At 38.9% G+C, this 24,945-nt stretch overlaps 1 protein-coding gene across 1 annotated transcript in view; it reads left to right on the top strand.

The window, feature by feature from the left end:
- The window catches only part of LOC139693791 (uncharacterized), a 189,543-nt gene that overhangs the window by 50,755 nt on the left and 113,843 nt on the right, over nt 1-24,945 (top strand). Inside the window, exon 2 of the mRNA XM_071592070.1 lies at nt 12,921-13,003. Coding sequence (XP_071448171.1) covers nt 12,953-13,003 — 51 coding nt within the window. The 5' untranslated portion in view covers nt 12,921-12,952. The remainder of the gene's footprint in view (nt 1-12,920; nt 13,004-24,945) is intronic.

Below are 24,945 nucleotides of genomic sequence, written 5' to 3'. Positions count from 1 at the left end.
TCAAAACTGAAAAAAAGGCAAACGTTTTATGGAGGTAAGATCTGCACGGGAAAAATTCAACACTGGCAACACTTTGACGGTCCTTCCAGCTTGTGATTCGAATTAGCATCCAATCAGGATCCAATGCGTTAATTCTTGAATTATTGTTCATTTCCTAACTGGCTGCACGAATATAATCTAAATCTTGCACATTAATGCGATTTCCTCCACCAAAAAAGAGGCCTTTAGTTCCCCATATGGAGGGAAGATGAACACGTCTGCCCTCGCAAATTACTCACATTTTCTCAACACATGCTCTTACCCTATTGATGGGGACTCATTCACTACAAGATTACACTATGGCGTTTTTATTTACATGAAAAGTGTATCACGCAGCTCTAATGACCACAACCAACAAATTTGAGTTCTCAGCAGGCCATAGAAATTACTGTCGTCGACTGTGGTTGCTCGTATATGACACAGACTTGCAACTGGGTCCTTCGGGTGTTATTCAATATCCAAATGACGATCTACGTATGGCCTAACCAGCGAGAGAATTTGGCAGGAACTCTTTGAACTGCCATTTGAGAAAAATGTGTATACCATGGGCATTTAAATTAATATACCAGCAGAGATTAAGTACCAGATATTACTTATTAACAACAAGCAGTGTTGTGAATAAGAAATGAAAATTCTCATGTATCGTAATAATGAGGCTTGAAAATTATTAAGATTTGCATTTACGTATATATGTGACTTACTGGAATATGGACTATATTTGCTTTTTACTATGTCGGGGACTCCTGAAACTTTGGCGTGCTACATAATAGTTCGTACTACAAAACAGATAACACAGAAAATAACAGACTTGTTTTATTCTACACAAGATTGATATTTAATTTTATCTCTAAAATCGTAGATGATGTCATTGTTTGCAGTTTTTCTCCTCTATCTCCTGACCTTAAGGGGAAAAAGATCGCGTGCTTCGGTCCGCTCAGCAGTGTATTTCCCTTGTCTTTTACACCCAGATATCGCCTTGCACGCGGGATCAAAACGCGACGTCGACCGAGATTGCTTCACCGGAAACGATGGCAAATTTCGCGGCCAAGCATCGCTACCACCCTAGCCTCATCCCCCTCCCACTTCCTTTTTAGAGTCGTCTCCTTGGAGCATGCGATAGGGGGGAAGCGGAGGGGATATCCACCTGCGACACGACGCGGGGCGGGTTCATTGGCGGCGGCGCGTGGGGCCGATAATTCTTTTATGCGGCGGACCGAGACGCGGGAACGGCCCTACCGGCTGGTTCCACCCACCTTGGGCATTCCACGGGCGAAGTTGGTGACCGCCGCGTCATTTAAACTCGGGAGTTGGGTAGGAGGGAGGAAAGGAGGGGATGGAAATAAAAAGACGGACGAACAGCGAGAGCCTCGCGAATGGAGGAACTCGCTCTTGAATTCATGCCCTCATTCGGCAGAGGCCGTTCCAGGGAGCCCCCGAAAGGAATCGGCTCTATTTGCCGATGGACGATGGCCGGGTAACTGGCGCGGCAAGGAGGAAAGTAAAGAAAGGATAGGCGGGGGGTTTAGGCCGCGGAGGGCGATGTGCGATGAGGGGAGAGCCGCACGGGAGCGATAGGAGGGCGGAGGAAATTTGAATGGGGGCCTGCGGTGGTGAAAGGCTCACGGTGGTGGTACCAGGTGACCCGGGAGCAGGATGAAATGGCCACTCCCGTGCTCTGGGCGAATTGAGGGGGAGGGAGAAGGGAGGGGAGGGGGGATAGAGAATGAACGAAGGGATCCGTGAGTCGGTGGATTATCTGATGGATAAAGGAGAAATAGAATGACAATCACGTAAGTGCAGCTGAGACGGAAACAAAAGGAGAATAACAGCTTCCCTTGCTTCCTGCAAACTCTTTGAATCATTCAATTGGCAGGGGGTAATAGGTCTCCGGTGGAAACATTTTGAACTTCCCGTAAAATTTTTACTAAGGCATCGGAAAGGATAATAAAATGGCTCATGTCGGATGGATCTATGCTTTTGCTACACGTAATTTTCGAGGAATAACGAAAGGAAACGAGCGTCAAACACGCGAAACTCAAATCTAATAGTCTTTGGCGGGCTAGACCGCCATACGTGACGTCAACCATAAAATGGAGACAGAATGGATGCATACCACATTACGAATGCATGGATTGACATTACTCAAATGACATCTTCCGATTAAATATGAAGTTGAAAAATAAATACCTTTTCGTCCAAAGAGAACTGACAACAAGTAATACTTCTCAGAAATCTTGTTATCTCAGGAGATGTTCATACTCTGGGAATTCACTTCGCTATTTCAAGGCAAATTCTTTCATTTTCAAAAAGTATTCATGTCACTACAAACCCCTTAATATTGAAAGCGTATTATAATATGTGGCTAAAGCATAATAAGGCTTTAATTTACCTCTTTACATCAACTGTAAACAATTATCAAAAAGTATTTAAAACTGTGTACATTTTACATAAACCAAGAAGCATTTGAGATCGTGATCAATCATAAACTAAGTTTGCAGCAGTTTTCCAAGCTATAGAGTTTCCAGCTAATAAAAAAGCTGACAATAAAAAAATACCTTTAAATAGCTTACAAAGCAAATATGTGTTAGTTTATAAATTTAAATATGAAGTGTGGAAGTAGAAATAAACAAAATAGAAATCGGCAGGACATAAGACATGCGCTTTTCGAAAAACCATATCCTATTTTTCCGCGGCCGATTTGGAAATTTAAGGAGGCAAGTTAGTGTTTTGCATATTTCCACTTCATTACAGCAACCAGACCCACTCGAGCGTATCAACTCGTAATGAAAGGAAATCCTTGTGAACGATACGAAACTTGTGAAAGATAATAATGTAAGATCTCATTTATTCAATCCAATATTTTCATAAAACAATCACGTAAAACGGTATAATCTGTACAACTGTTTCCCCCGGTGTCCTCGGGGTAACGTCTTCGCCTGTCAACCCAGAGGTCGCCTGGGTTCCTTCGATTCCCGCCTGGGTGGGTTTTTCTCCATCTAGGGCTTGGGTGCTGGCAATTGTTTATATTGTTATATCATTTCTAAAAAGTTCGATTTAAAAGGCAAAAGTGGTGTTTCCACTTAAGTATATCACTCACTGGCCAAACTGACCTTCCGTTTGATATCTGCGGTGGTGCATCTATTGGCGCATCTAGAATGTGGTGCTTATTATCCAGTGCTTGTAGTGCAATTCAATGCAACAATTTCAGAGTGTAAAAATAATTCGCCTTGACCGGGATTCGAACCCGGATCCCTCAATGTCTGGTCGAGTGCTCTTAACCTGTTAAGCTATCGAGGCGTCCTCGTAAACTCTGAAATTTAGTTTAAACTACTACTAACTTTAGTTTAAACTACTACTAAAAAAGTTACTGTTGCGGTTTATCTCTCGCAGTTTCTTTGGATCTTGTAGTGTAACTTCCAAAGAGGAAAATAAAGTAACTTTAATTGCTACATAAATAAAGGTATATTTTAAGCAACCAAAATTAATTAAAACGAGCGTAAATTTCCTTCAATTAAAATAGTTAAATTCGTTTAACATTACAATAAGGTCGAGATTTAATATATCTTAAACCTTAATAAAAAAACTGTCATACTGCATACATACTGAAAACTAATCATTTTGCCCAAGTCAATTTAAAATCACAGTTCGACCATATGCATCAACTTGAAGCGTCTATTCCCTCTCTATCCAAAACTTGGGATGGGTGATAGCTGGTTCGGGAAGCTTAAAAATCTAGCCTAAAATAATTTACAGAAATAACTCCGGCGGATCAAATCCAATGAGTCAATCTAGGTAAAAGACATTTGATGAATAAACTTTCAGAATGATAAACCTTCCAATGTGTACACATGAAAGTAGCTCGACTTGAAAGCAAACTTCTAAACTTATATCAAACGCCGAAGGTAAGTTTTTCGTATTCATTCCACCGTTACCAGACCTTTATACGAAGTCATAATATAAACTCTTAGGTCGGTAAATGCTCTTTGAAAGAGTCCAATAGCATATCCTCGGAGCAAAAATAATACTTCTCCAGAAGATCCTCTCCCTCATAATGCGAGAGAAAGCGCTTAGGCATGCCGATGAAAATAAATTTTCCCCTAATCCCAGAGAGAAAAGTTGAAATGGTATGAATGGAGGCTACAGTTGTAACTTTTATGAAAAAATGAATGATCAGAGTGACATAATGAAGATGACTAAATAAACACCCATATATAAGGATTCCGAAATTAAACGTCCAGTATGAAATTTTTATGACTTGGAATTAATGCTTTAATTATTTTCATCTTATGCTAAAATTTATATTAGCAAATCAGAAAATAAAAATCATCTCAACTAAATGAAATGAAATTTTCCAGTTGACCAGGTGCTTTTACGCATATTTCCTTCGACGAATTATTCATATTGATTATTCAATTGGATTCATCTCTATAATTAATTTGTGATATGCTTGTTTTATTTGGTGAAAGGCTTCTAATGTAAGAAATTTCTTTGAATATTGCTTATGCATATGATTATTTATACGTAGACTTTGAATAATTTTGTGACATTCCCTTCTTGAAGCTTTCCTTACGGTTTGCCTTAATTTGACCTCAGAAAATTCAGAATGGAATTTTCATATTCGTTCGCGAGATAATTTTAGCCCGAACATGCTCATGCGCACACGAGAGGCGAGTCGTGGACTCATAAATGACACACATTCAAGTCCCTCCGACGAATTTCCAAGCCAACCCTTGTTAGTATTGTATTTCAGAATTTCTGACGGATGGAACCCAAAGGATCGCAGACGCTGGGGCACCGGCAGGGACAACAATTCTACTCTCGGAATATGATTTTATTTACTTGCGAATGCCGATCACGGAAAATTAGCCTCATATCCATCTTGCGCTTCGGTCTGAGAAAAATAAAACTCTTCCATCCCTTCCAAGTGGTTAATTTAGTGTTTTCCTTTTGTTTGTTGGTTCTACTTTCACTGGCCGTGGGTAAAATGAAAAAAAGGAACAGGATTTGGTCATGAATACAAATCACTTTACCCTCCGAATGAATTATTTCGAGCGGCTCGCATTCTCGAAGAGCGCCTCATTTGGGGCATATGGTGCCACCAGATCAACCTCTTCTTTTTCCTCCTGCACTACATTCCTTGATGCCCCACCAACACTTCCAGAGATGAGGAGAATATTGAGGGCGGAGAAGCGGAATCTTAGGGTGGTGTGTATCGAGGGAAGGAAGAGAAGGGTAGAAAGAATGAGAGACTGATGAGAAAGAGAGAGGGAACAGAAACGCCCTCGCTAAGGCCGTAGTAACGACGACAGATGAACAATAAATCATTTCCCTGCGTACGTAATACAGCATTAGGTTTTGAACGTCATAATTTATTTATAGGATAATATTACCGGTGTTATCTGGTGAAATGGATTTAACGTCATGGAAAATAAGCGCTTAGTAATTCCATTTAAACACGTTTATTTAAAGGGCGCTTCGTTGCTGTGTTAACTACATCATACATATGAATCGCCATTAAAACTATGTATTCCATGCAAACACGTAAACGAGGAACAGTAAATTAGAATTCTTGTTATAATTCAAATAGACCGTGACGTAATAACTTATTCACTGTTATTGCCATTGGCACAAAATATTAGCCCAAAATGTAATAACCCTGAACATCAACGTGCTATTATGGAAATTTGGTGGAAGCTCATATTGCCGTTTGAAATAATGAACAATCCTGCGTAGGTAATCGTCAATCCCCAAATTTATAATGCTGCTTAAAATGCACAATGCATACCTCAAGTTAGATTTAAATCACTCCCATACCATTGTAATCACTCTTTGTAGTTTTAAAATAGTTTATGGAAATGAAATTCATGTAAAGTTCTTAAATAAATGAAGACTCGTCAAAATTAATCAATAAGCTTCCGCTCCTAAAGATTCATCTATATAATTATCGGCATTACTAAAAAAATATTTACAAAAGTTAAATCAACACTACTTTCAAAGGAGTAAAAGAAAATTAACGAAACGATACTGAGTTATGAAAACATTTAGAAATTCAGGATTTCGAGAAAATGTCATATTGACACACTGTGAAACAAAACCTTCAGGTATCCCACAGTAAGTAATTGAATTTTGATGTTTCACATTTTTTAACTGCCGAAGGCGTTACATATTGACTGATAAGCGTATTCTACTTAGCGCGTCGTAATATTCGAATTTACGCGGCACGGAGTACATTTCGGCGCATTCGTAGTAGTAGTAGTTTTGAGGTCATTTGCGCCATAGGGGATGGATAGGAAAGAATGAAGGGTGGAGAGAAACCCGGCGTCGGCATTAGCCTACTCTTTACGAAAGGCGCCAAGGGATCCACAGTTTAACGTCCCATCCGACGGACGGCGTACTCACTCAAAGTGCCCTCCACAAAGCACCTCAAGTAGGGATCGAGATACCTCTGAAAAATATTCAACACCGCCGGGATTCGAACCCGCGCCCTCAGGGTGGGAAGCCAGTACGTTAGCCCCCGCACCATCTCGATCCCCTCGGCGCATTCATCGGCAAGAGTGACAAAGAACGTAATTTGGAAATTCATGACAGCAATGGAAAAAAGTCACGTCAAATGTCAAAAGTGGCATTATAAAATATTTTACGTGTCGTTATGAACTTTCATCAGAAATGAAAGAGACTAATCTGCCTGCTTCCGGAGCCTCAATACTAGAATTACGTAAGGGGCACGTCATTGATGTGAATTTTTATTCTATCATAAAGGTAGGTAGCATTGTAATATTCCTCGTCACATAATGTGTGGTGGGTAATTTCACATGCCTTAGCACGTGATGTGCTATTCACAGATGGCTAATCAGCGTGCGGGGTTCCTTTTTTATGGTTAATCAACTTTTGTTCTAACAAATGCATAGAATAAGCGTAACAACATGAAAATGAATTTTAGAAAAATTAAAAAATATAGTTTTTTGCGGTATTGGCTTAGATTGGAATGCAATGTTAAAAGAGTTGAGTATCGGATGAAGTGTACATAAATTGAATTAATTGAGGCTGGTTTTGACCGTTCATGAAAGATATAAGACAACATTCGCTACAAATAATGGTATTATTACTCGGGTTCATCTTGAATATGTGTCCATTTTAACCGTTTAAGACAATAAAAGCACCGTTTTTTGTTTATTTGTACAGCTTGCAGCTTTTGATGCGCGTCCCATTAGAATACAACATTAAATGTTACAGACATATCCGATGACGGTAACAGCAAAAAATTGACAACCCGAGCATATTAGAACAAGATGAATGAAAAATACTCAAAATTTTCTGAAAAATCAACACGACCATCTTCATTTCTCTAGGCAACTTTATAATGAAAAGATGGAAAAAAGGGTTGCTTTTATCTAAAAGTTGGCTGGAAAATGCATTCAATCACGTTCATACAGAGTCTTCTACGAGGACGAGAGCAGTTCGATCAGCGGGGGTAGATGTCACGTGGTGAATGCTTCACAGTGTATTAAGTTCACACATCAATGGAGGAATGTAGAAAGTTTGGTTCTCTGAGCTCACTGTGGTTCTCCAGCGCGTTTTGATACCCATAAATGAACAAAGGAAGGGTATTCCTTCACTAAAATTTGGATAAGGGACTTCCACTATCCCAAGTTTTTACCGATTTGGATACCAACCCCTGTCCAGCCAATATAACCAAAGTGAGCATTATTAAACAAGTAGAACTACTTCCGACAAACCCGTTTTGATAGCAGACCAGTGATCTAAATTATCATTTAACAAAAAGGTACTTACAGTGAACTGATGGAAGGATTTTGAACTATATCGTTCTTCATTTTAATTAATTGGTAATTCTTTTTTTCTTTTTAAGTAGACCGTTGATAAAAGCTCAACGTTTAAATTTCAAGGGTTTAAAATACGAGGGTCATTCAATAATTAGATTGATAAATGCTCTCATTTCAAAACTATTCATTGAATATTTACCATTTTTTCAAGGGGTATTTAGTTGGCAACTTTGAGATGAGCTCTGATCAGATGCTCCATTATTTTTTGCCAACATAACCTCAAAATCTTAAGTTCACCATGACAAGTCCACTTAAAGATTTCACCTGGAGAGCTGGTATGTTTCCACTCCACACTCCGTCTTTTGGCCTCAGGATCGTAGTGATAGATGGACCTCGTCACGGGTCACTATTTTAAGAAAAAAGCGTCTCCTTCAATTAGACTTTGTTGCTATAAGTCTTGACTAATGAGAAGTCTCGATTTTATATGAACATAAGTAAGCTGCCTGGAAACCCATCTCGTATACGTTTATCTGTACTTCAAATGCTTATGAATGATATCATAAACAGTTCCAAAACTTACTTGAACTTCCTTAGCTATCATTCCAACAGAAATTCTTTTGTTATCGCGAATAAATCCATCGATTCTCGATTCCAACAAGGGACCAGAAACTTCGACTGAACGTCCTCTTCGGATTCATCACCCATATTTGTTTTGTCCACATTTAACAGATAAACCCAGTTGTAAACACACGCACGTTTCATATAACTTTTCCCATATTGTATCAACATTCTAGAAAGTATTTCATTTGGATTTACACCTCCTGCGACCAAAAATCTAATGACAGAGCCCTGCTGTTCTTAGGTGCAATCTTATAGTGAACTTGCCATGGTGAACTGAAGATTTTGGAATTATGTTACATAGATAATCGAACAGATGACCACAGCTCATCCCAATGTTGCCAACTATCACCTCTGAAAAAATGGTACATATTCAATGAATAGTTTTAAAATGAGTGAATTTTTCTCTTTACTTATTGAAGGGCAAAGAGAAAAATGCACTCTTTTTTGAATTTGAAAACTATTCAATGAATATTTACCATATTTTCAGGGATGTTAGTTGGCAACCTTGGGATGAGCTGTGATCAGCTGTTGTCTCTTTACTTATTGAAGGGCGTGGGTCGCGGTAGTTTAGGGATAGAGCGTTTCACTACTGACCGGAGGGCCCGGGTTCGATTCCCTGGCAAGCCTCTCTGGGCACCTGCAGCTCCACCCAAGCTATGTGATTTTTCGGGTACCAGATCTTCCTGGGAAACCGCAACTGGCACAGGGAAAGGAACTGGCACACCTACCCTGATGTGTGAATTTCACACGCCATATAGGGCTTAGTACTGCGTGAAATCTACCATCACCTACTAAACCGACCTTCGGGTTGATTACTGTGTTTATGGTTTTATTGAAGGTTACTCATAAACTATACAAAACTTTTTTCTTTCCGTTGAGAAATGTGGTCGGGCCACCGAAAGATTCAGAAACCATAACTGTGTTTCTAAGTTTTATTCATAATCGCCACGCTTGTGAATGACCTTATATTCACTTTTGTGAATATTTTCGTGAATATATGTATATGTGTGTTATTTTATTATCAAAAAGAGACCCCAAATTCGCAAAAATAGGAACTGCAGAACGGAAAACGAGGAGTACGAAGAGAAGTATTTACGCATAATCGGGTGGAGTTAGGGGAAAGAGAGAGCCATATTGAGGTATAGGAATTACAATGGAAGAATGGAAGACTCATTTGCCAATTCAAACTGAAGTCTAATAAGTTATCAGTTCAATTGTAATTAGATTTTTACTTGAAGGAAACTCCATTTTCATACCATTAAATAATCTCAGGTTAATTATGTACCCGGACTGGACAGATTTAGAAAGTCTGAAAATAACGTTGCGACTTAACTTTTATGAGAACTTCATTCTAAAACGTACTTTCTAAAACAACACATATTCCCAAGAAGATTCTTCCATGGAATGGATTTCAAATTTTTGCTAAGAAATATTAGCTATTGAATTAATTTCAAACACTTATTAACGAAATTTACTCAAATAACGACGAGTTACATCGGTAAAAAAAGCATAATTTCTTCTAAGACAGTTCGGTTTTTTGGTTTATTCTTGGTAATAGTTCGACTAAATCACTTTTGAAAATATTAGCCACCTAGATTTTGATATACTGAGGAATGCAATACCAGTTATTAACCTTTTCATGAAGTCCTTGAGGACCACATGGTAGTCCAGTGAGTTGAAAGTTGGACTGCTGAATCCAAGTTCGATTCCCGGGAACACATCTGGGTACTCTCAGCTCCACCGAAGCTGTTTATTTAATGGTAACTGCTTTTTTTGCAGTCCTAGATTTAGACACTCATAATTTTATTTTAAATGCAATATTGAAATTCACCATGGCTTAACCTACGATTATTAGCCAGAGATTATCTAATAATTATTTTTTCCCTTCTTTTTACTAGTATTATTTTTTGTTTGACAAAACTGTCGAAATCAATAAAAAGTTTGTTTGCCATTTGATGAATTCTGAGAGTAATTCCTATATCCTAGTCATGTAAGTCCCCAGATCCCTCTGTCTAACTTAGCCGTTCACATTTTCACGCTCTCAAAGATGGCAGGTAAGAAGAATCTTTCAACAAAATACACATGCCGACTGTGCTGTGACCAATCGGTGTACCGTAAGACTAAAGGTCATTCTTTGAATGCATTTGTTCGATTCGTTGAGAAGCATTACGCCAACATCAAAATTATGTGTTAAACGGCTACATTTCCTAACTATATCATTCACGACCGCATGGGGGCGAAAACAATGAGTTACGCAAACCTCTCCTCTCACATTGTAACCAATAGTTTTCTTCATTCTATGGTGGCATTAATGGATAAAAATATACATCGTGGGCGGTACTGCCACCGTACATGACGTCAGAGCGAGATACAGAAATACAAGTGGCTTGTGGGCGCTATTGATTTTTTTTACACCTTACAACGTGTTGGCACACGAAGAGCGTCGGAAGTAGGTGAAAGTCCTTTGTAAATAAAGTTTCGTGAATTATTTTACTGACAAAAAATATCAAGACTTATTTAAATTTGATTTAATCGTCAAAATCGGAAATTACATTTTAGAGTTTCCTTCTGAGTGTACAGGCCAGGGGAAACTTTTTCCGTCCCTTCGGATAAGGGCGAGGAAAGGATTCAGGCATTCGATTCCTCCAAGGGCGTTGGAAAACGTACTGGGGGAGGGAGAGGGAGGGAGGGGAGTCGAAACTTCCACGCGAAATAAAATCGATCGACCGCGCGGAGTTGAGACGCTCGATTGTCTCAAGTCGGCGCGTGGGAGACATTAAAACATTAATGGAAGAATACCTCTGCCTCTTTTGGCATATAATATACAGAATAACGGGGGAGACGTCGGGAAATCGATGCGGAAATCCAGCGGGACAACGCCGATCAGATACTTTTCCCTGTATACCTCTCCGTCACCGCGCCACCACCCGTGCGACCTCTCGAAACTAAAAAATAATAAAGAGGTCGGATCAATAAATAACACCGTTTCTTTTTTTTCTTCCGCCAACCACGCCGGGCGAAATGCATTATAAAAACTTACTTCCGCAGTCGAAAAAAAACACTCCCACCGATGATTCTCGACACCCTAGGGATTCGACAGTCGTTACTCTTTCCTCGCCGTCATTGCAAAAATAATAATTTGCCATTTCAATTCATTTGAAGGGTGGGTACATACGATCACGATTGGAATCTGAAATTATTCCGCGACTCCTTTTAACAAAAGGATGAAACAAAGGGTGCGGATTCCGTGACTCCTGCCGTTGGAGGAGTTCTTCTCGTTGGGCGGGGTGGAAGTCAATTCACGCGTTCATAATGCACTTAGAGATTGCGATGAAAATTCCATCGGGTACAGACTTACAAAAATTTGAGGAACGACGCTCCTTATTGGATACCACCATGAGGGTAATAATGCCTTTCACGTATGTGAAGAATGCGAAAAAAAGTCAATACGTGTTCAAATAATTTGACTATAGTCGTTTTCAATTATCCATAGGACTGAGGGGCCGACCCAATTTATTTGGGGCGTGGAAAATTTAGCACATGACTTTGCAGGAGCCAATAAGAATGCAGTAGGCGGGGACAAGCCTCTCGAAAATTCAGTCGCCTCCGGACATCCGTTGTGTTCACTTCATGAATCTACGTGCTGTACTTCCTTTCCTCCGATACCTTGAATTTGCTTGAATTCTATGTGTGTGCTTTTTTCCGTTTACCTTTTTCCCGTTTGACGTCAATTCTTCCTACACCTTCTCATCTCCACATTTCCTCTTGACCTTTTCTTCCTCTCATCTTTTTTCTAATACTTTTATTTTCTCTTTCTTCTCTACAAGTTACTTTTACTACCATTATACGTTTTATAGTCTCCTCATCAGGACTAGTCCTTCGAGGGAATCTAAAAAATCTTCGAAAATTTCAAGACAAATTGGTGACACAGTGGTTTTGTACGCCACTTGGTGTCAACCAGGTATTTGCAAGTAACGTGCTTAATTATATTTTTGATAAACACCTCCAAAGCTAAAAAGGCTCACCAAAGATTTCCCTGGAATGTTACATAGTACATAATCAAACGGTAGTCTCCGCCGCCACGCGCATTCGAAATGCACAACACGTGGAAACGCTGAATTTGATCTGTCAATCATAGCAGCGGAACCACCCGATCGGTTACGAACATTCCCGAAGGGTCAATCCTAAAGATATTTTGAATACAGCTATAGTTTTTCAAATGTCACAGTTATGAAATGATATCCAGCTGATTAACATTTTTAATGGATCGACTCAATTAGCAGCAAATTAGACACCGAGTTAGCATTTGCGATGGGATGTGATTACAGTTCTATTATAATATAACTGAATTGCATTGACTGGAGTTGTATTGAATAACATTCCTGTACTAATTCAAAGAAAAGTAACCATATTTCTAGGACTTAACTCCTGACTATTTCTTTTAAAGACTTTAATTTTTTGTTCTGTTCTGATCTATAGGTTCTTCGAAGAGCGGGGGAAGAGAGAAGCTTATGGAGAACACCAACAAGAAGAAGAGGAAAACTGATTGGACATATCCTAAGGTACAATAGATTACTGAAGACCATAATCAAAAGAAACATGAGGAAAAGAATAACAGAGCAAGGCCCAGGACACCCGTGTGATGCTGGTAATGGACCATACCGGTACAAGGAGATATGAGGGAAAGAAGAGTTTTACAGGAAACAGGATAGCTTGGAGAGCTGCTACAAACCAATCCTCTAATCAATAACCCGTAATGGTGATGGTTTAAAGAAACTATTGTGGTAACTCAATCGGTTTTCGTCTTGAAATTTTCACTTCTTCTAATAGAGTGGGTGACGCATTCGCCAGCTAAGCTAAATTTCATGAGTTAAAAATTCTGGCTGGCGAAGGATATTTGATTCTTTTCGAAGATATGGTTTTTAATGACCACAGCCGTTAGAAAGACTTAAATACCAGATCTTATACGACTTGTTACCACTAGTTTTCAAGGCCTGAGTCGGAATACCAATTTTTGCAAGTCACCTAAATAGGGTTTTTCTATTTCCACAAGTAAAGACTGCTCTGCGCCAAATAATTCTACTATCGATTTTCCACGTTTCAAGACGCATGCAATCCGATATATCTCATTTAGATTCTGATATATCGATTTTACATTTACGATATTTTGTTTTAAACATCGATGATAAAAATGATAAATTTGTAATCGATATTGTCCGAACTTTAATTCATAAGGTTTTAAATTCGTATTTCATGAAATGACCATAAAAATCTCACAGCCGTCATGCAAATTTCATGCTGCGCTGTGAATTCGTTTTAATCCGAGGAAATCGATGCTGTAGTACACATCGAAGCGCACACGCACCGATATTTTATGAATTCCAAGTTGAACTTCGGAGAGCCCCATACTCGACCCATCTCCCCTGTGCACTTTCCACCGAATTCTCCGCCATTTGCCGCGAACGCAAGGGACGAAGTCCTCACCTTCCAGCCCTTTCTCCTTCCTGGAATAGGCCCTGGGGCAAACGGCCATTGAAACACTCCTTAATTTTATTCGTTAGATAGCCGAATGCATTACACGGCCAGCGGAAATCCAACAGCAATGCTGCTTATTGATCTGAGACCCCGCGTTTGCCTCCGACTCCGACCCACGTCTCTTTTGTCACGTCCGATGCGGACAAAGCCTTTCGGCTCTAGAAACAGCGGCCGCTCGGCCCATCATCCACCACTGAACCGACCACAGCAGTTCATAATTTAGTGTGTCCGCTGGAAGAATTCGAGCAGCGGGGTACACGCTGCTCGATGAATATTTGCATTAATCAATCAATATTAGGCGGTCAAGGGTGAGCCGTTCAGGAGTACACGGGAATGTATTAACTTGACCGACTTGAATGACTCAGCCAGGAGCAGTGGATAACGTTTTCGGGTAAGTTTGTGAAATTTCGAACTTCATCCCGCATTGAAAGTCTAAAAAATTTCATCCCTTCACATCAAAAATCGCAATGATGTGGAGGAATTTGCAACTGTAAGTACGTATATACGTAGTGAGACCATTAAACGGCTTTACCGTGATGGTTCACAAACATGACTACAAAAGAAGTTGAGTTGAAGGGGAATGATTGCCTAAAATATTCAACCTCGGCTTAAAGTAATCTCTCATCGTGCAGGGTTTTTCATTCATTTGTTTTACTACAATGCCTTTTGCAAAACCTGAGGCATCCCATGTGTCAAAAGAGTTGCCTCAAATGAGATAGAGCTTCATATGGGTTCCTTTAGTAATAGATATTGTAGTAGAAAAAGGGCATTTTACAATTAAATAAATTTCATATGATGGTATGGTGCCATGGTGCCAAAATGGTATGGTACTGAATTTTGTTATTTCCAAATCATTTCAAATCATTTCTCGTCAAAATTCACCCATAATGGTTTCTGATCGACTTTTCCTTTCAATGAACTATGCAAATCATTCCAGATATTTTAGCATAAAACGAGGTAGTCAATAGTCGTAGATAAGTGCATAAAATTCTGTAAATATATAGCGTAAATTGTTGCAGGCGCATAAAAAATTAAATATTTAATGCCTGTATTTAAAAAGTAACACCCTTTTTCAAGTAAGATAATTGAAAATGTAAAAACGTAATGCAGCAACTGAAGAAACGAATGAAGGTTGATGCAAAATACTTGGTGACCCCATACTCACTTCATTATGACTCCATGACTAGATATGTGAGCAATCGTAAAACATACAAAACAACATTTAACTGCCAAAGCTAAGAGCAGTCATAAATATATATGCCTGAAGAATCAATTATTATTAGGTAATATACCGGTTAAGGATGACTTTTGGATGGTCACAACTGCAAAATAAATATTTTGTTTCTCCAAAAAAAAACACAACTCAACATCCCACTATACAAAAACCCCTATTCATCGCTGTGTATTTCCTTCCTCCCTTCATCCAATCCAACATCTTCATCCTATTCCTGCCCTTTCCTCGTTTGCCTATATTCTCCCTTCTATCACAGTTTTCAAAAACCCACAACCGATCAATACACCTTTCATTTATTTTTCCTACGTCCGTATGATTTCTTCCAACAAACCCCTCTCCTCGCCCACCATACGTAGTCCTTCCTATTTGTTTTCCTTATGGTCCAATTTATCACCTACATCCTTCTTCACAACCACATTTCCAAAGCCTTTGATGTATATATATTATCCTGCTTCAGTGGCCACGTTTCCGCGCCGTACATAACTACGCTCCATATCAACATTTTTACGAGTCTTTTCTTAACATCCTTACTCAACGTCTCTGTCATCAACTCCCTCCTCCTTGTGAAAGCCTCTTTGCCTAGCGCAATTCTTCTCCTTACGTCCCTACTACTTTGACCATGTTGGTCCAAAATACTTCCTATAAACGCAAACTGCTCCACTTGCAATAGTTTTTGCCCTCCTATGTTAATGTTGAGATCAGCCGTTTTCTGTCTGGAAAATCGCATAGCCTTTGTTTTATTTGTATTGATTCTCATTGCATATCTATTTCACTGAATTTCTGATTTACTCAGCAATGCTTGCAACCCCTTGGCTGACTGACAAACTAGAGCTCGCCAGAAAATAAATACTTGGTCATTCCACATATATTTTTTATTAAACACATTTTTAATAAAAAATATATGTGGAATAACCAAGTATTTATTTTCTGAAATGAATCGCTTACACAAAATGACGCCTGAAACCATTCTATTCAAATAGAGCTTGGTCATCAGCAAACCTGACTGATTTTACGAATTCCTCGCCGACTTTCATTCCTACCTCCTGGTCTTCCCATGCCTCTTTAATTATTTCCTCTACATACAGGTTGAACAGTAACGGTGATAATGGACAACCCTGCCTTACACCTCTTCCTAACACTGCCCATCCGGACTCTCCATTCTCCACGCACACCTGAGAAGTCTGAGACATGTACAGGTTGCGGATTAGCTTCCTGTCCCTCAAATATATTCCTTTTATCCTGAAATATTCTCATTAGTTTTTCCCAATTCACTCTATCAAACGGCTTTTCGAAATCTTGGAGAATAAATTTGACGGCTAAAATTGAAGAAGAAAATTGGTGGCCAAAGATTCAAGAAATCGTGTCCCAAAAAAAATTCAAATAACAATTGAATAGTTAGTGAAGGTTTAAAGTTAGTAAAAACCATATTCTTTAAGATATTAGTGCAAAGTTAAAATTATGTCGTAGAAATGAGTTAAAACGTCTTCCGAATATGATGGCAACCGTGCCTGAAATGCATAATATTAGTAACAAATCCCTGAAACCTTGATCCATAATATTAAATTGAGAAATGTCGTATTACATATTGAAAGCACAAATAATTAAGCAATTGTTTACTGTCCCACATCAGTCGGATGGAAAACGTTTAGATTCCCGTTTCACGATTAAATCATCTTCAAAAAATTATTGCTTGAGTTTTTGTAGACAAAAAGTGCGATATAATCACGAAATAAGGTGATATATTCGACATTGCCAAGGCCGCAGATTTTGAAAGATTATAAACCTTCAAAACTACTTATTTTCAAGAAATATCAACCAAATACTTTTAGGTCCAAGCTTTCTACAAAATATAAAAAATCGCTCAAGATGCAAAAAGTGTTTCTCGGGAAACAGCGGAAATTCTTCGTAGGAAGACGCAGTGAGTTGGGGGACGTAGCAGACGTTTTCTCCTTACGTTTCATATCATCTACTCAGAAAGCAGTATTCTGCTGACGTCAGCACTGGGCGGACGATTCAAATGGGGTGGTGGCGGAGGGGCAGGGGCGCGCTGCGTATTAATCTGCATTCATGCGACACCTGTTTTGATGTTCTGGTCACTCTGCCTGTCCCAGTCTCCCACTAATCCCTACCACGAGCACAATGGGTGGACTAAACATATCCACGGCATATTTTTGTACCTTCTAAAGCCAAAGAGAAGAATTTAACGATTTAAGTGAGAAAAAGAAAGTGGAAAAACGTCAAAACAGAACCGCGGGGTCACGAGATGTACAGAACCACGAGTTTATTTGCGTAGACATTTCAGCTATCGTTATCATTGTTCGTCTGCTTCTCAAATACTTGTTTTCTTGTCACTATCTCTGATTCTTAACGCTGCATCTCTTTTTTAAAGTCATCTAACATCTTAGTTTCTTCCTCAAGAGAGATCAATTTAAAACCGACAGATTTAGGATGTCATGTTTCCCCCGAACGATAAGGGTTCAGGGTAACTATAAGCGACTGAATTGGGGAGAAAAGTATTGTTTTATTCCAATTATCCTTGTTATTTTATATTACCCATATTTTATTTTTCTTCTTGCCACTATCAGATCATCTTGCACGTGTCGAGAAAATTTACCGGGTGGAGAAATTATTTTGGAAAATTTGATGCATTTAATGTGCTGAGTTTCTTCATCACATCAGTGAAATGGCAGTAATGCCACGACGGCGTAGAAAACGACCCGCGCCTTAACCCACCCGTGATTCCTCCGAGAAGAGGTTAACGTAGAATCCCATTCACGAAACACCTTCTTGAATGCACTAGCCATACGTTTCAGCTGATCAAGATGGTTGGCAATGGCCATTTAAACCTTCCGCCAGAGAGGTTTAAACCTTCCGCCAGCAATATGCTGTCGAAATCACTAACAACACAAGATGCATTCCAATTGAGAGTTTGCTACCAAAGGGAAGAGCGGGTACCAGAATTTCCTGCTAGAACTCTGAAGGCACGGTAGATGGAAACTGTCTACTACGCATAAATGTACTTTTACATACATTTGGGCTCCAGTTGAATATGCACGTAGTTTAGGATGACGGTTTTATCCTGCACCATATGCAATCCACAATCCTTAACCTTGTGTGTACCTGATCTCGTAACACTCATGAGGTTGCCTTTTCGAAACTGTTAGAGAAAATAAATTTTATTCCGTATTTCGAACGAAAAACTACATTTTTGTGGCTTTTGAATGTGACCCAAGTCACTTTTGTTTTCTTTTTCTAATAGAAATTGTGCTTCAACAAATATTAAGGGAATTATTGTGAAGCACTCAGATCTCGTCTCCGTTGCCTAAAGGAAGCTTTATGCAAATATTAACCATTAAAACGTACTTTTTAAGATTTATTGGATGCACGTATGTTCAGGTAAAATATACATAACTTTTTCTATCGTTTCGACTTTGGTTCTCTTCTATGGTTTATTCTTTTCGTTTTGGATCTGTTCTTCTTATATTTGATGCGATTTTCTCAGTATGATATTCATTTCATTGACGTGTTTATTTGTGAAAACCTTTTACGAGCAATTCTATACGTAAGTTTATTATTAAGTTTCCTTAACATAACGTTTTTACAGAAAAACGACCAGTTGGGACGATAAAATAATAAATGAAAAATGTTTAGAGAGCACTCTTTCATTCTCTTTGAAGATTCCCATGCTTCAAAATAATTTGGTTGCTCCATACAAATGGTCTCCGTGATTCAGCAAATTACTTAGGCTTTACTGCTCTTCAAACTAAAACCATAGGTGAACATATCAATTATATATTTCCTTTATGCTCTGTGTCTTTTCAATTGAGGTTCTCTTTTAGTAAAAGAAAAAAATCATCATCGACCTATTATTTGAGGAAATGAATTAACGGATTCCCAAAAAGGCTTGCAGAAAGATAAAAGACGAACGCTATTGCTCCGACTCAATTTCTTTGCCATGGTTGATTCCCATTTGAATCTAACCCGAATAAAATGGTCCGCAGGGGCGATAATCATAAAATTCTCTAAAAATACTGACCACTCGATGTGGCTTTTAATAATCGATGAGGAACGGGTTCAATGGCTCCCTCGAGTTCAGTTTAACCTCCTGTTTTAAAACCTATTTATTGTGTGTTCTGACGCTATCTCTACCCATTCCGACATCAACCTGTAGGTTGCGTTTCAAGAAACAATGAACAGTGACTTTTGTGAAAGGTTGATCAAACACGTCACATAAATTTAACTACAACGATGGATCACGGTCAATTAATATCTCACTTTTGGGCTTGCATAATAACTTTAAATAATATATGTGAAGTTGAAGCGCCATTTAAAATATTATATTCCGAAACAATGCAAAGATTGCGTTTGACTTCCTTAATTTTATACTTTCAGGTTTTATTTGAGCTGTGCAACACCTTATTTACTGAGATAGTGGAAGATGAACCTGCTTACTGCTAAGACTTATTGCAGGGTCCACTATAAAAATAAGGCGCATTTTCTGGGAAAAATATATTCACTGATTGTACGAGTAAAAATGTTTAATTTTCTTCAAAATATTCTCACCAAGCATCAATACACTTGCGGAGACGTGTCTGTCACACCTGGAAGGCACCCTGAAACTCCTCGACGGGAATGCCTTTCAGGAACGTTGTAACATGCTTTTGAATGTTTTCCTTGGTCTCCCAATGCTTTCCTTCCAGCTCTCTCTTCAGCCAGGGAAATAAAAGAAGTCTCACAGAGCCAAGTCGGGACTGTAAGGGGCTGGGTGACCACGGGGTAGTGCTACGGGCCAGGAAGTTGGGAACGATGAAGAACGTGTGGCTGAGCGCTCCATTACGCTGTGTTACGAATTCGAAAAACACACTTCACGCGGAGGCACGTCTTTCCGCTCAGACTGCTCGGAGCTAACTGAAGACCGGCTGGATTGGAAGGGCAGACCCTCCACCACACTTCTCGACCGGTTTTACCTCGCTGCCATGCATAGCTGCGACACGGTAAAATCATGCGCATTACTATCTAAATCAACCTTGTAGATTCGAAGTATCATAATTAGACACTTCGAAGAATCTACCACGTACATTCACTCTGAAAACTAAAAGGCTTTATATTTAGCTTTCTGAAATAGATCATCGCTGAAGTACATCGCTTTTACTTGTTTATTTTGACAAATTTTTTTGTAAACGCTTGCGTTTTAAATATCTTTTGTAAGCGGTCACGACTTGTAAGATATACATTGTTTTCCAAATAAAATGATTAAGGATACCTTAAAACACCAAAATATAATCACTGATCATCAAAAAAACAATAATTTCATCGGGAAATCTATTATCTTTACAAATACAGATATTAAAATACAGATATCACTCATATTAAATAACATTAATTTATCACTTAGGGCACTGTGGCAAGATAAGTGATCATCTTGACGCTTGATCATAACTGAAAACCCACTGTATCCACTCCCACGAAATATTCGTACACTCTCTCTCTCTCTCAAAAATTCACATAAATTAATTCATTATATTGAAGCTAAGCCGTCAACGCTATTTTAATATTTCGCTCCATTCGCTTTTCCCCACGATATATTTATCTCCTAAACTTGTAGAATGTATTGTATCCTTTCCGCGTGGGAGTTCTGTGAGGCGTATTTCGTCAGGCACCCCTCAATATTCCATGAAAATCGTTACAGGGATGAAGATGCGAACCCGGCCTTGAAGAGTGGAATACGCAACACACTGCTCGCAGCACCCCTGCGGTAGAGGGAGTGAGGAGGGTGGGAAGGGGGGGTTGAGAGAATGGGGGAGGGAGGATTTAGTTTTATGCACGGGGGTAAGCAGTGGACTAGGTGGGGGAGGGCTGGAAACAGGGCTTTCTGGAGAACCAAGGGGTGCGGGAGGGTGAGGCATGAGGGATTAGGAAACCCATCACGCATGCACGGTTTTCGGTCACGCAAGGGTAGCTTATCGAGCGAGGAGCGGAAAGGTAGGGGATCTGCGAGCTCTGTTGGTGTGTGTGCGGCGAGTGAGAGGGGGGGGGGGAGAAAAAGGGGCTCGGGGGATGGTGCGGGTGGCTCCCTGGGTTAACCATTAGTTGGTCAGGGGATGGAATGGGGGAGTCAGCAGGTTAAACAGAGGGGATGGTAGAGAGAAAGAGAGGGGGGTGAGTGAGGAAACGAGAAGAAAAGAAGAGAGAGAAAGAGAGAGAGAGCGAGGGAGGGGAGGGGTTAGTCTAAAGGAAGGAAGCGAAAGGTTTTTCAGCGGCAAAGAATCGTGCAGATATTCCCATGCGGAGTTCGTGTTGTGGTATAAGGCCGGGTTATGGTAATATCGACCGTGTTTTTGCACCGTCACCTCCCGCGAAAAATAAATCTTACGTGAGAGTATCTTTTATAACGGAAATTTTCCAAGATATGAGTGTTTGGTATATTTCTAGAGTATATGGGATTGTTAAATGGCAATATTGAGAAAAGTAGATGATTTAGGTTCGAAATAATGGAATACATTATCTTAACACGATTATTGGTTATCAATGTTGATTAAACTACTTGATTCAATGCTGTAATCACTGCTTTTTGTTACGCTTACTAAATTTTTAAAATTTTCTGGATTGAGGTGCTCTCTAAACAGTTGACAAGATAATTGAATTAATATTGCCCCAATCGATATCAAATGAAAGCGACAACACAGTATAATATAAGAGGAAATGACATAAGAAAGGAGTTGAAGGCTAAGAAGCTTAATCAGCAGATAATTAAAAATAGAACATATGCATTTTTTTATTCCACGGATGAAATAAAGCCGCTAAGGTCCAAACTATTCATGATAAAAGGATTATTTCTTGAGGACTTCAACTAACGAAATGACTCATATAAAAGAATTGCGATGAAACAGAATGATTGGGGAAGTGTGTCGACAAATGCGTGCGGAACAAAACGTGAATAATGCATTTAATAATTTCTAAGCCACATTTTAAAGAAAACTAGAAAAGATACTCTCTCAATGGGACAATTATTAAAGTTAAACTGTAAGAAAAATGTCTTACCTTAAAGGAATACTCAATAATAGCAGCACAATAGCCCGCATGTTCGATGTTTCACCGATTGATCTGCAAAGAATTAGTAAGTTATTCATAAAACATGGAATTTTTCATCAATATATTACTAGCTTAACCAAAACCTATATAAAGGTGTTCATTATAAATTTAATTCAATCTATAAATTATTTAAAATGGTCCTATAAATAAAAAATTACCTCGTAAACCTATTAAAGATGCGCAGTATGAAAATTATATTCTTTCAAAAAACACAGATTTACTGACATCTAGATAGAAGAAATACTCAATGCGCAATGCTAATTATTCCTCTTTCCTAAAAAACGGACGATTCCTAGTGAATTATGTTTCTCTAGTGTTGGTATTTAATATTTTAGTTAGCATTGATAACACTAGAAATCAAAACTTGTCCTTCGTTATCACTTGTGGTTAACGAAAAATATGGGGAAAACGCATACACGTAAAAAGAGCACCAAAATCTAAGCTTAAAAATACATAGAAATCCTTAGTTATATTCGCTAAGTTATTTTTTCCATCTAATTAAACCGCTACTACACAGGAAGTGCGACATTAGGATGGTTGCCGGAGCCTTCTCAATCTTGCTAATCTTCCAAATAAACAGAGAATCTAAAACCTATATGTATATATATAGGTTTGATATACGCACAACTTACACATTAGATGCATACGATCTTGTTAATAACCATACGATTTTGTTAAAAATGTTTAGATAAAAATATTGAATGAGATTGTTACAAGATTTATGAACAACCACACAATATGTGAGAAGAAAGCGTTCGCAAGCACCTGAGATCATCCCAGAAATTGAAATATTAAGCGTATGTTAATGTGGAACAACTTTTGGATGGGAGCCATGGAATACAATTTGATAAAAACCGGCTTGAATAGTTATCGTTAGGTCAATAGTTAGATATGACATTACCGTTCCGACTGATGCAATTGAACTCGCTTTTCAACAGATCATGGAAAGAAACATTCAATTATTCCTATTTTAATTCCGGAATAACGTTTTATAAAGACTCGACACCGTAGACGATCTTTCTCGTAACAAGTGCCTATAGCCTGGAAATCTACTATATTTCCGCAATGTTGGAAAATATTAGGCATGTTCCAACTACCGTGAGTAGCTCCATGAATTTGTCATTATAAATCAAAACTCAGTGAAAACTCAATGAAACATTTACATAATTGTGAATCGGATAGGGTTGTGGATTGTGAACTCGTATTATTCAATGCATGTAATTACTTGGGCGAACTTTGCTAATACGATGTATCAGAAAAGGTCAATGAAAATCACTATTCACCTGCAGGTATACATACACTTTCAGGTTACGACGAGATGACGAGAAAATGCAACCGCTAGTATGGCCGAGTCGCACAAATCATAGATCTCGCACTACTGATTTGCTAGTGTTCGAATTTATTAGCCAAGTTCAAATCGAAATCACTGGAAATTTTATTTCTCGCTCTACAGGTAACAGTCTTGTTTGGGTGGTGTCAACAATTAAGCTTTTAACCTGCCACGGGTTGAAGGAGAAAAACTTGCGATCTCATTCCATCTCACGCACCAGTTTTTGGAATCGAAATTTTTAAAAGCAAAATAAGCTAGAACGGGAAACAAGGGTTTCAGGAGTCCGGGGTCGTGTAGAACGCTAAGTCCTGGTCTCGGCCTGGTGGGTTTGAACGTAATTGGATACTCTGTCGGCAGTGCGCGAGTGCGGATCCTGCCGTTAGCAAGGATCCATATTCTCCACCTACTGGGATTACAACTCGCGTGGACGGACAGACTGTCGTCAAAATTCGTCACTCAAAACACATCCGCTTTGTTCCCTAGCATGCAAATTTTTCCGGCGTCTACCTTCGGGGAGAGGAAACTTGGAGGCAACACGGGGGTGTAGATTTTTACCCAAGGTTCAATTTTTTAAAAATTGATCATTTCGAATTACTGATTATATTTACTACCAATGAATACCTTTGCGTATTATGGGAAAAGTATTGGTATGAACCGGCGCATAATTACAATGTGAAAAGTATACGTATGCACGCTTAAAGGATAAATCCACGATGCTCCTGCAACTGAACGCTTGAAATTACAATCGACGGATACATAATAAGATGATAATAATAATCGTTGCAATTGTCACAGCATGAAAATTTTACAAAATATACACGTAGCGGAGGACGCATGTCAGAATATTTATTTTCGAACAAAATCTTACTGTTGAATCATGGAGGTAATAATGTGTGAAGGTTTAAAAGAGTTAAAGATTAAACAAAGAGAGAATCGAAAGTTTGTATGGAAAATTGGTTGTATTTCACTCATTTACCTAATAACAAAGACACAGGATAACAATTTTTTATCGCAATCGATTAATATATGTCAGCACATCAGAAGAATATGCAAAACCAGCCTTAAACGAGCTAGGTTTCATGAGACGGATTGTAAGAAACTGTGCGGAAAACTCAAGAGAGAAGTGTTAATGCGCTTTGCTTACATCATATTTTGAGAAATTCATGCGGGAAATACACATTTGGCATCCCTGGGGTGAAACGTTAATCAACCCGCTGGAAAAGGTTCAGACAGAAAAATCTCCAGTTACAAAGCTGCTTGGAGAAAAGCATAAGCGTGACGGATATGTTGGAAGAATTGATGAGATCCTCTCG

The sequence above is a fragment of the Hetaerina americana genome, unplaced genomic scaffold (genome assembly GCF_022747635.1).
Source record: "Hetaerina americana unplaced genomic scaffold, ioHetAmer1.1.p SCAF_5, whole genome shotgun sequence".
Classification (NCBI taxonomy): Eukaryota; Metazoa; Arthropoda; class Insecta; order Odonata; family Calopterygidae; genus Hetaerina; species Hetaerina americana.
Note: the sequence above shows the minus strand (reverse complement) of the source record. Positions and strands in the feature narration are given on the sequence as shown.